The 12,798-nt window shown below is 37.0% G+C and overlaps 1 protein-coding gene across 7 annotated transcripts in view; it reads right to left on the bottom strand.

The window, feature by feature from the left end:
* Window positions 1-12,798, bottom strand: part of BBS9 (Bardet-Biedl syndrome 9) — a 281,332-nt gene that overhangs the window by 250,943 nt on the left and 17,591 nt on the right. For all 7 annotated transcript variants that reach the window (XM_033511950.1, XM_033511949.1, XM_033511954.1 and 4 more), the window contains exon 6: window positions 903-1,077. In XM_033511950.1, coding sequence (XP_033367841.1) covers window positions 903-1,077 — 175 coding nt within the window. The remainder of the gene's footprint in view (window positions 1-902; window positions 1,078-12,798) is intronic.

The following is a 12,798-nucleotide window of genomic DNA, read 5'->3' as shown; positions in this document are numbered from 1 at the left end:
TCATCATCACTCATCTTTGGCTGCTGGTTAGAACTGTGAACAACTACGGCTCTGTAAGCTTGACAGCTCTGACACTTTTTCATCCATTTTAGGGGGTGCGGATTTTTGTTATCACAGGTAGTAGCTCTGCTCCAAACACCACCCCACCCCAATTTACTGCTAGGGACAGAGATTCAATAACCCTAACATTAGTCCTCTGTGAGAACAAGGGTCTGAAACAGGGAAATGTCTTGTTTGAGAAAGGCTTCACAGCAGACATCCACCACAATGTCCCACTGCTCAAGCATCCATCTGATTCTAAACAGATGGATATTTGATAAACTCTCAACATGGTGATTGCATCGAAAGCCCCATGGATTTAAGCTGCTCCTCCAGAGTAAACATAAATGCTCCCTTTTCTGTCTTTCAAAAATCTTTCATATTCTCTTTCTTATTCTCTATTAGATTTGTGTCTGATTGGCCTTACAATACATAGTCCCTGTGCTTGGAGGGAGTGAAAAAGTCTTGTGCAGTCTTTACTTTCCATAAACTTAATATGGTCACAAATTAAAATAGTTCACAAGAGTTTCACCATGTTCCAATGCTGAAAGTACAGACTAGACTGAACTGAAGCAGGGATAAAACCTGGCACTTGGGAGCAACAGAGCCTTGATAAACTAGTAGACTTACTACCTTTATAAAATAAAATAGGACCATAAAGTCCTCAGTACTCACAGCACACTTCCTTCTATGACTGTATTGAGACAGTAATTACTCAGCAACATATAACATCTTTCCTGCAACTACTTGCTTTTGGATACTCCAGTAAAGGCATTAAAAATTAAACAAGATTACTTTCAATGTGTTTACCTAGTAAATGATACCACCAAAGTGTACTATAATTACTGAACATAAACACATACTTGTAACTCTCAACCTGCTGACAAGAAGACACTGTAATGAAAGAGTCTGTGCGAGAGCTATAAGCCAAGGGACCAGGAAGAAGAAAACCAGGTAAAAACCGGCCAAAAGCGTAACTTTCTTGTTCAAACAACATGAGCATCCCATCCATGGACTGTATGCAGATCAAATCTCGACCTGAGAGAAGCAACAGAAAGAAATACAAAGGAAACAAATCAATGTTATTTGTGTAGTTTTAATACTGAAACTGTGAGTAAATTAAAATTGTGCTCGTAATTCTAACAAAAGCATATTTTCATTTATGGGAGTGTTCACTATGAGGAAAAACATTAAATATTCCAACCCTGATAAAAGTTTACTTTCTAAAATAAACAAACTAGATAAATAACATTAAGACAAATATTTATTTAGATGTTATTTTTATTGTTTTTTATTTTAACGTTATTTAGACAAATAACATTAAGAATACGTTAAAATAAAAAAAAAAAAGGCAGCAAGATATTTTATTTCAAAACAAAAATCCTAAGGATATAACTATTACAATTTCAGTTTAAAGAAATGTTTCAATATTCCCAAAACATCAAATTATTCTGGCTCCCAAATGCTTCCATAACTTAAAAGTAGCCATAACAATTCTGCTCTTTCAAGTCTACTTAAGCAACATAACAAAGTCCTACAAATATGTGTTGTTGCGAAAATAATACAATGGTAATGTCTTCCATGTTATACACTCACATTTTCTGTCTTCAAGGAAAGAAAAAACAAAGTTCAACTCTGTATAACTAGCAAGTATAAAAAAATCAAATAAAAAAAATCAGGTTGGAGTAAATTACTTCAGGCCTTATACATTATTCAGCAGCCGTAAGACATGACATAAGACATGGCTTGTCATGCCTCAAGTACAACAATCTAAATTCAAAGTCTCATTGAGAAGATTTCTGACATCAGAAGCTGATTATGCAGTTTGCACTTCATATGTAAGGGTAACAATTTATACAAACAATATTTTTTAGGCATTCAAAGAGAGCTATACCATTAAGACTAACACTTTCTTAAGCTGAAAGAAGCATCTCTCCTGAATTCATAGATAAGCTCTTATCTAGCAAACATTACATGAAATATTCAAATGTCTATTGTCTATTCAAATGTAATTCGAAATGCCTATTCACCTCAATTACAATACTCTATTTTGTCTCAGGAATGATTCTGTATGCATGAAAGACTCAAATAAATTGTCTGTTCACTAAGTTCCACCCTCAATCCTTTAGTAAGTTTTCTAACATAGGAAGGTCAAGCAAAATAAAAATAGACTAAAACTTCATTCTTACAGTTTCATAAAGGTAACTAAAGTCAAATATTCAATATCTGAAAAGCAACAAATGTACAGTGCAAAACATTGTTCATCTCCTTTGGATTTTAAAAGCATAGCAGCACTTCTTAATATGCCCACCACCTTGTTCATCTTATTCGTGTTGTTCCCACTCACTAATTTTCAAATTTGGATTTTTAACTAGCTTGTACTAGTGGGTCAAACCCCAGTTATCCAAACTATTACATGTAAAGCATAATTAAAGAAAATTAAATTGTGTATGAACTCTTATTTCCTAGATATTTATAGGTCAACTTATTTCCTTCAGCCATTTGTTTTTAATGTATGTCTAGTGAATGGAGTTTTTATGTCTCACTTTGAAAAATGCAGTCCTCCAAACACTCAACCAGAAATGACCATTTCAAAAAAGCTTATTGCAGCCAGTTGGCCTTGCCAGTGACACATTTATAAAGTGAAAATATAAACCACAGTATTTTCTGCATATCAGATGGAATCACTTAGTGTACTCTACATAGTTTCAGAAGCTTGCATCTCAGGAGGAGCGTCCATTAGCCAGAAAGTGTTACTTTTAAGCACAAGTCTAGCTACTGTTGTGTTGTAGTTTTGTTATTCTAGCAGAATATGAATATATTTACATCTGACTTTTAAGCCAAAATGTATTTTCAGAGCTAATGCAAAGACAAAATGAGAGGCAGGTGGTAGTTCTTTGAAATAAGCTTCTAATTAAATCTATTTTGGAGCTCAAGTTTTTTTGCATGTTAATGATTTCCTGTACTCAGAGCTTCCCCTCTGGCACCAAATCATTTTCATAGAATGTACATTATGTAATCACAGGGCCTGAGAACCACAAGAAATCAGGCAATGAAAACTGAAGTGGGATAAATTAGAAATCAGAAAAAACTTTCTAAAATTACAGAGTTTTTGAAGACATCAGCAGAGAAAACTGCTTTCAATGGTAATCAAATGCCTCACTAAAAGAGTCTTGTGTGGAAGGAAGCATCACTGAAATAAAATTAAAAGGTAAACTGGCATTTACAACACACTCAGGAGCCTAAGAGCCCTTTAATGTTACATGGGAAATGCTTTCCTAATATGATAAAAAAGTGACCAGTGAAGTGATGCAAAAAAACTATATCTTCCCACACACAGTCCTGACTTGAAACAAGCAAGTAGGTTTTCCTTTTCCTTCATCATTGAAATTTGCCCCTGAAATTTCTCACAACAAAGGAAACACAAACTTCTCCAGTTCAAACCCACTCCAGAAAATTCTATTTGCTTCTGAGTATTGCTCCTTTAGCAAAGCAGATCTGGGGCAATTGTGAGAAAAGAACTTCAGGAATCAGGTCTGATGAATGGAAAAAAACATTTGAAAATAACTTGAGCAGTTCTTAAAACAATGTATGCCCATCAAAAGAAAAGTCTTACATTACCTCCCTAACCCAGTGCGGAAAGTACATATCAGTGTACATTCAGAAAGAACTCTGAATTCACTAGCTTGGTGGTCTGGTGGCTGTTCTACAGAAAGCATCAAAGTTCAGAGCTTCAGCTGTGGCCATTCATGCTAGGCCAGAGGATCTGACTGCCAACACCCTGAACACAAGCAAAGAGGAAAACTGCCCTGCATCACTCAGTGATAATGCAAGTACCCATCCCAAATGATGCACAAAGTATACACATGTTCCAGCTGACACTGACTGCATGCTTTTCTGCTGGAATTGAAAAATCACTCCATGGAAAAGAGAATAGTTCATAGGAAGAACTTTAAGAGAAACTAAGGAAAGTGTTTAAGGAAAATACTAAGTCCTTATTCTACTAAACCGTTCTGGATATTAAAGCATTGCAGTAAAATATATTCGTAAGTCCCACCACAAGAGATGCTCTCTGTAACAGCACTCTCTGTAAGGAGCCTCCCTGGTCAAGTTCTAAAGCATGGAGACAGAGCTGCCATGAAAAAAGAAATGCCCTTGGTTCTCTCACCCATCATACTATATTCTAACCTCTTGTACATTTCTGCCTGCCATAAAACATAAGGAGGATTTCAGGTGGAAAGAGAATCTTGAACCATTGAAATATCTCCTAAGGCAAATCAGCCCTCACTCACACAATTAATTCCTTAGAGACTTGTGATATGCTCCTTTGTTCTTAAGTCTTATCACAGAAGTCAACACAGTTAAATTATGTTACTTGGGAATGAGACCTTTCAATCTCCTACTAACCAGAGGTGGTGGAAGGACCCTTAGGAAAAACACCAGTATGTTTCAAGGGATTAAGACAGACCAGCATGGAGTATAAAGATCTCAAAGCATCACAGCTGCAACATCCAACATATTAAAATTCCTACTAAAAGAAACATAGTATTTGGCACTGTGTACACATGACAGGTAAAGTCTCTTCCCTTAAACAGATTATAGTACAAAAATTTGTTTATTATAACCTTCATATGAAGCAAATAATTTTTTCTACAATTGAAAGTGGATGTTTCCACCTAGCGCAAGAAATACTCTCAGTAAAAATGTTCAGGCAGCTGTGAAAGCAGTGTTATTCAAAGTTGTTCTTTGTTTTAATGCAGAAGATTAATTATAGATAGCATAAACAGAGGAGGTCTTGAAAATGGCTGTATTCATGGATGTAGCCTGAATAATGATGATTCATGAAGAGATGGTAAAATTTTTCCCCTCAGATTCTGTTTGTTGCCATAACTTTTTCAGTAACTATTTTTCAGGCCCTAGAAGCTGCAGAAATCTTCTAAGAGTCTTGCGTTCATACAGGCATTACAACACTGGCATACACTTTTTCTAAAGCAAGTAGGAGGAATTCCATTCTGTGAACCCTTCTGCTCTCATCTGAAGTTATATACCTATCATACATTTTATAAATATTACAGAACATCTTACTGAACTAGCAAATATCCCACAAACAAGTACTGTCACCAGTCAGTCTTCGAAATCAATAACATTTGACTGAATAGTTCAGGCATCAGTTGGATGCCTGAAAGGATGATGAAAACATCAACTGGATGTTTTTAGCCAATCATAAATTAACAGCAGACCTTTCACTGAGTCAACACGAAGTTGAATGCATACCCTATTTTTCAATATTTTATATACTTTCAAAAGTTATCAGTAAGATCTTAAGTCACTATCATAAAATAAATCTATCAACTTTAAAATTCCATTTAAAACAGATCTGAAAACTTACAATGAAACAGAACTACATGATCCCACTGTTAAAACCCAGTGAAATTCCCAATCTTTTCTACTACTTCTCCTTTTAAAGTCTCCTTAGACTAAGAAGCTTCATGACTGCTAAGCACTTCCCAAAGCACTTTGATGTATGAAGCTCTGTCTCAGGGAGGGTAACGAGTGAGTCAAGAGCTTACGGGTTAGGATTAAAGAGCAAACTAATAAGAGTGACACTGTTGTGGGGGATTGCTACAGGCTGCCTGAAGGGGAGGAGGAAGCAGATGAGGTCTTATACAGACAGCGAGAAGTAGTCTCACAGTCACAGGCCCTGGTTCTCATGGAGGACTTCAACCACCTAGACATTTGCTGGAAGACCCACACAGTGAGGCATAAACAACTCAGGAGGTTCTTGGAAAGCACTGGCACTGGTAGTGAAGGAGCCAACTAGGAAAGGTGTGCTGCTGGACGTTTACTAACAAACACAGAATGTATGGTTAGAGAGATGAAATTTGGGGGCAGCCTTGGCTACAATGACCATGAGATCATTAGTATCCTTTGAGGAAGAAGCAGGCCACTCTTCTTTGAGGAAGAGTAGGATCACAACCCTGGACTTCAGGAGAGCTAACTTTGGCCTCTTCAGGAACCTTCTTGAAAAATCCCAGGGGAACGTGGGGTCCCCAGAGGGACAAGGGGTCCAAGACAGCTGGCCCAAGCACTTCTGTGGAATTAATTCCTCAGAATCTCTGGTCTAAGCAGTTCTGTGGAGAAGGATCTGAGGTAAACAGCAAGAAATCAATGAGCTAGCAGTATGCCCTTGTGGCCAAAAATGTCAATGTTATCTTGGGATGCATTAGGAAGAGCATTTCCAGCAGGCTGAGGGAGGTGATCCTGCCCCTCTACTCAGCCCAGGTGAGGCCACATCTGGAGTGCTGTGTCCAGTTCTGGGATCCCCAGTACAAGAGAGACTTGAAGTTCCTGCAGCAGGTTCAGGGGAAAACAACAAGGATGATTAAGGGATGAGGTCATCTCTCCTATGAGGACAGGCTGAGAGAGCTGAGCCTGTTTAGGTTCAGGAAGATGACTGAGAGGAACCCACAACATTTAAAAGTATCTGAAGGGGGAGTGTCAAGAGGATGGACTGAGATTGTTCCCAGCGGTGGCAAGCAATAGGATGGGAGGCAGTGGGCAGAAATTGATGTACACAGGAAGTTCCACCTGAACATGAAGAAAAATTCTTTACTGTGAGGCTGTGGCTGAGCACTGGACCAGTCTGCCAAGAGGGATTGTGAAGTCTCCCTCTCTGGAAATATTCAAAAGCCATCTGGAAACAACCCCAAGTAATATGCTCTAGGGACAAGCAGGGTTTGTAGACTAGATGACCTCCAAGGGGCACCTTCCAACTTTACCCCTTCTGAGTGATTATTTACTAATTTTTTGAGCTAAAGAATTATTAAAGATAAGTGCTGAAGAATGATCTCAAGAAAAACTGCAGTCCCATCCAAAGAGCTCATTGAGAATACATATAACAAAGTCAGATGGCCAGAAGCTTACAACACAAAAGTGAGGGTTTACTGTACAGAGTATTAGAGGAAAGCCCAATATCCAATATACCTTCAAGAAGTTTCAAATATACCCAAAAAAATTAGAAATAAACAGCTTGACTTAATTTGCTAAAAACACCAAGGAAACACAGCCATTTTTCCACATTCAAGTCATTTGTCTATATATATCCTAGGCTAGTAACCAACATACAGAAAAGCTTAACTCTTACTTTGTGGCCAAATGAGTCAGTGAATTACATCTCTATCAAAAAAATCACCATCCTATTAGTTTCCTTCTTGGCAATCTCAGAAAAGACTTCACAGGTTTAACAAGCAGGAACAATTTGTAATCCTATATTTTAAGACTGTTGGAAACACGCTGAGAACACTCAAATGAGGAGCTGGCTGTAAAGGGGCTGATCGCTGATGGGAGCCAGGCTGGGCATCAGTCAATGGGTGGTGAGCAACTGTACAGTGCATTATTTGTTTTTCTTGGATTTTATTTCTCTGTTCTTTTTATTACTATTATCATTATTATCATACTTTATTTCAAATTTTGAACTGTTCTTGTCTCAACCCACAGGTTTTACCTTTTTCTGATTCTCACCCCCATTCTACGAGGGTTGATGTGGGAGAAAGTGAGTGAGCAGCAGTGTGGTAAAGAGACTAAGCTACCACAATGATGTAGTAGACTGATTTTTGATAGGAATGACTTGTACCAAACATAATAACCCAAAATAAAATAAGCATAAACCATTACATCTTGTACGAGATACATTTCAACCCTCTAGGTAAAGCAACTAGCAAGGGTTTGGTGACTTTCCAAATAAATTCCTATAGGTTGGAGACTTTTTTGTAATGGAGCAATAACTGATGACCATTAGAAAAATAAACAAAAGCTACATACACACACTTCTGAAGGACCCTTTGAGAAGACAAAATAGACTAAATAATTAGAAACTATAAGTGCATTCTTTTGGAGGAAAAACTATGGGGCTGCAAACAAATCTTATAGAAAAATGCATTCACATGAAATGCTGAAACATTTAAATAAGAAAGTACATATGTAAATAATAAAGCTGAACATAGGTTTGAAGTAACAGAAAATCCATCATGTCAAACTATTTATTAGACAGTGTAATAACATATACTGCATTTCTAAACTTTAGAGACAGCATCTCTAAACTGAAATAAAACATCTGATGTGATCTCAGACAATTGACTCACAGGAAACCAGAGAATGTCAGGCAATAGCACTAAGAAAAGTTTGGAAATTAGAGTAGGACGATGAATTAAAATGAGTCAACAATATGTCATCAAAAAGACAAAAGACGGATTGGGTCATTATTAATATACATGTACTATTAAAAACATATGAGGTAATTATTGTTCTGCCTTGGCACTGACTCTTGGCAGAAGCACTGCAGAAGCCATAGCCCCACAAGCAAGACACAAATTTTATACTACCACTGCACACTTTTGGTACCATACTTCAACACGGGAAATTAGAAAATGTGTCATATAGAATTCACCGAAGTTTTGAAAAACAAATCTTTCACTTACATATACAACTGCTCCCAAAGCAAAGTTATGTATTTCTGCAACTGATTTTACTTCTTTTAAACTATAGTTCTTTTTTTAAACAAATCTCTGGTTAAGAGATTTATCTAGAAATTCATAATTGAGGCAAAGTTCTGGCATACTGAAGGCAATGAGAACTTTTATTTCAGTTAGGCTGTGATCATTAGGCTACAGTCATTACCGTTAAGAAAAGCTGAAGAGGGTAAAAGGAAACGGATTGTAAGAGATTCAGAGAACATTTTCCTTGATTATTTTTCCATTCACTTGTTCAATTTAATGAAGTTCTAACTCAATTATTAATAGGAAAAAAAACCAAAACAACACTTTTCCAAAGTTGAGTGAGAAATCATTTAGAAGTAGTAGTCATCAGCAGACCTATTCCGTGAAAAGTTTTAAAGCTCAAACCTTTCCAAAAATCTGTTCTTATATAGAAGCAATTTAACAGGAAGGCAACAGTTAAATATTCTGCTCCTCAACTACCCAATAAATCAAAGTCTGAATTTATACTGCTCCAGTATTTAAACATATTCATAAGATTCATTTAACCTTACAGCATAAAACTCAGCTGATAACTTTTTTTCTGACTAACACCTAATAAAATTTATTCTTGCAGAATTGTAGAAAAGTTAAACACAGTCTACCCTCCTCACAAAGTTTCCTGTTACAAGATTGCATGGTTTATGCATATGTTGTATTTCATTATTTAAAAAATTCCTCCATATAGCACCCTCTTTGTTGTAACACTCAAAATACTTTGCCTCTAGGCCAGTGCTATAATAAAAGTAAAATGAGTTCAGGGCCATTTGCTGAGAAAAAAGATAGGTTCAAGGTATTTTCACACTTTTCTGCTTGTAATGTTTTCATGTCAAAGCTGTATTTTCTTTTTGCCTTCCCTTTGCTATTGTTTTATTATCTGCTTTTATTGGTAGGGTATCCATGAAACAACTTCTAACAAATCTGAACTGCTCTGGAAGCTGACTTAAGGCATTAAGGTTTCAGATGAAAATGTAAATTTGAAAGCCTGTGCTTATTAGGGGGATCCAGTACTAAATCATTTATCAACTCATTTGAAGAGTTATAGAAAACTGTGGTTAATTCACTTATTACTTCTTTCACTTAATTTTACTTAATTCACTTATTATTTAATTCCCTTATTACTTTCTTATTAGATAATGTAAGTGTATGGAATCACATAAAGCAGTAACAGTGCTTTTGCAGTGCAAAACCATTATCTATAAGTAAACGCCACTCAAAAAGAATTCAGCAGCTAAGAAAGCAAAGTTATTGAACTATGATTTCTGCCTGTCACTAAATAAAATTAGTATTCTGTTCAAGAGCAACCCAATAGATTGTGTCCCCCACTGGTAAGCAACCAATATGCTGTTTCTTTAGCTCTTAAGAAGATGAAAAAAATTTTAACATTGGAAACAAAAATTTAAAAAATGAAAAGGAAAACTGGAAGTATTCGGAGTATTTATACACACACCTTAATGTACCACTTACACCCTGAAAGAGCAACCACGTAACTCAGTTCTCGCCTGCAAAAGGGTGTCCTCCTACTGCATGTGATCATTCACATACTTCCTTAAGCACTTCAGAGAGCAGCTCAGGAAACCTGCACCTCATTCACCAGTCCTCAAAGCAGAGAACTTTACTATTCACTTCTTACATACCATTGTTTGTTCATATATGAGCTACTATCCTGTCCAGCATTCAGTCTAATGCACTACTGACCACAGGAAATTTATGTGATAATCTGTAAAGCTGCCAAAGTTTCAAGTAACAGTGGCTTAGTTTTTACTTCAAAGCCCTTCTCTACTCCTCACATTACTTCTGCAGAAATTTAGTGCATATACTTTCCTCAAACATAAGTCACATCTGACTCAAGGCAAACAAGGCAAAGAATGAAATTGTAGCCTGATCTGCAAACTATTTCAAAGAAATAAGGGCACCTTTCTTCCACTATAAAAAGCATAATACCATCATTTCTTATAAACAGGTTCCACATCAGTAAATACCTATTTTTAAGAACAGTCAGGCCCAAGAAGTACATTGATTGTTTCTCAGGATGTAGAAGGACTTAAACTAATGGTATAAAGTGGTTAAGTCCTAATCCATCCAACAGAAAATGGTAAAGCAGGAGTAGGAGTCATGCTCCAAACTACTGTCTTCTTTCACAGAATTCTCTACAGGCAGAAAAACATACCATGTCTAAATACCTTCAATATGGACATGAAAAACTCAAGGCACATAATTTGTCAAGGTCAGAGTTTATTCTGTATGTTGTAGGTACAAAATTAAGGTAACTTCAGCACTAATTATCTAAACATCATGTTAGAAAGAGACAATAAAATTAACTATGAAGTAATATGAAATTATTTGCACTGAGTCAAAAATGAGTTTTGCTTAATGCCCATTCCCTGCAAATCTTCTACTGTGCCAATATTTCAATTTAAAAAATGTAAATTCATGAGATTCTTAAGCAGCTGATAATTATCTCAACTGATCTTTGTGTGATTACACATCTATAAGGAGTTTTAATACTTTTACATTAAGATAGTTTACTACTACTATTTCATACAACTGATGTCAACAATGGTAAATTGATTAACCAAAATTTTGCACAGGTAGAATGGATCTAATTCATCATTATTTTAATTAAAATAATTACACCTACATGATTTTGGTGTAACCATAAAAAACAAAACACAGGAATAATATAAAATTATGACCAAATTTTATCACAAAATGTAACAATACTGGCTCAAAATCCAATCACTACCTAGCTACCAAAAAATACCCTTCTCACTGTTTTTCAATTAACATTGTTTTAACTTTATTAAGACTAAACAATATATGGAATATTGCTTAATAATACTTTACTATTTTTAGATTAATATCAGATTTATGCCTCAGAAACTGAACTGGAGGCATACTGCATGATAAAGAAGAATAAGAAAAGGAATTCTCAACTGGAACCACTTGCTTCACTCTATTCCTATCTTTTAAGGATGGAATAACATGCAACTTATTTATCAGAAGCTTTCAATCAGCAAAAAAAAATTCCATCACTTAGGGTGTACCAGCTAATACAACATTTTAAATTATTTATGGGGATAAACTTTTAGAAGAGCATGTTGTTATAGGACAAGGGGCAAAGGTTTTAGTAAAAAAGGGTTGATTTAGATTAGACATAAGAAAGAACTTTTTAACAAGGAGGGTGGTAAAACTCTGGAACAGATTGTGCGCTAAAGTGGTGGATGCACCATCTCTAGAAATATTCAGGATCAGACTGGACAGGTCTCAGAGCAACCTGATCTAGTTGATGATGTCACTGTTCTTTGCAGGTACCCACTAGGTCAGGTTGCAAAGAGGCCCATCCAACCTAGCCTTGAAAAATCCCAGGGATGTGACACCTCTCTTCTTTTAGAATAAAACCATTCCCATTTCTCCTATCACTATCGGCCCTTGTAAAAGATCACACTCCCTCTTCTCTGTAAGCCCCTTTTAAATAATGTAAGGCCACAACAAGGTCTCCCTAGAGCCTTTTCTCCAGGTTGAAAAAACACAGCTGTCTCAGTCTGTCTTGGGAGGTGTCCCATCCTTCTAATTGTTTTTGTGGACCTTCTCTGGACCTGCTCTAATAAGTCCAGGTCTTCCCTGTGATGAGGACTCCAGAACTGCAAGCAGCACTACAAGTGGGGTCTCACAAGGGAGACAATCACTCCCTCAGCCTGCTGGTCACACCGCTTTTGATGCAGCCCAGGACACGCTTGGCCTTCCAGGCTGTGAGCACAAACTGTTGCCTCACATCCAGCTTTTCATCCATGAGAACGCCCAAGCTCTTCTCCATAGGGCTGTTCTCAATGAATTCATCAGTACTCATGTCTGGGATTGCCCAGATGCAGGTGTAGCACCTTTAACTTGTTGAACTTTGTCAGGTTGCCATGGGCCCACTTCTGAAGCTTGTCCAGGTGCCTCTGGATGGCATCCCACCCTTCAGTGGGATGTGTCAATTGCACCACAAAGCTTAGTGTCATCTGCAAACTTGCTGAGGGTGCACTCAATCCATTGTCTACATGCTGTCACAAGACAGAGCCCCTAAGAGTCACCACTTGTCACCAGCCTCCACATGGCCATAAAGCCATTGACCACAACTCTCCTGCTGCATCCATCCAGCCAATTCCTTATCCACCAAATAGTCCATCCAGTAAATCCACATGTCTCCAGTTTGGAGGTAAGGATGCCATGTGGGCCCATGTCA

The sequence above is a fragment of the Parus major genome, chromosome 2 (genome assembly GCF_001522545.3).
Source record: "Parus major isolate Abel chromosome 2, Parus_major1.1, whole genome shotgun sequence".
NCBI classification, from domain to species: domain Eukaryota; kingdom Metazoa; phylum Chordata; class Aves; order Passeriformes; family Paridae; genus Parus; species Parus major.
This window is presented reverse-complemented; position numbering and strand designations above follow the sequence as displayed.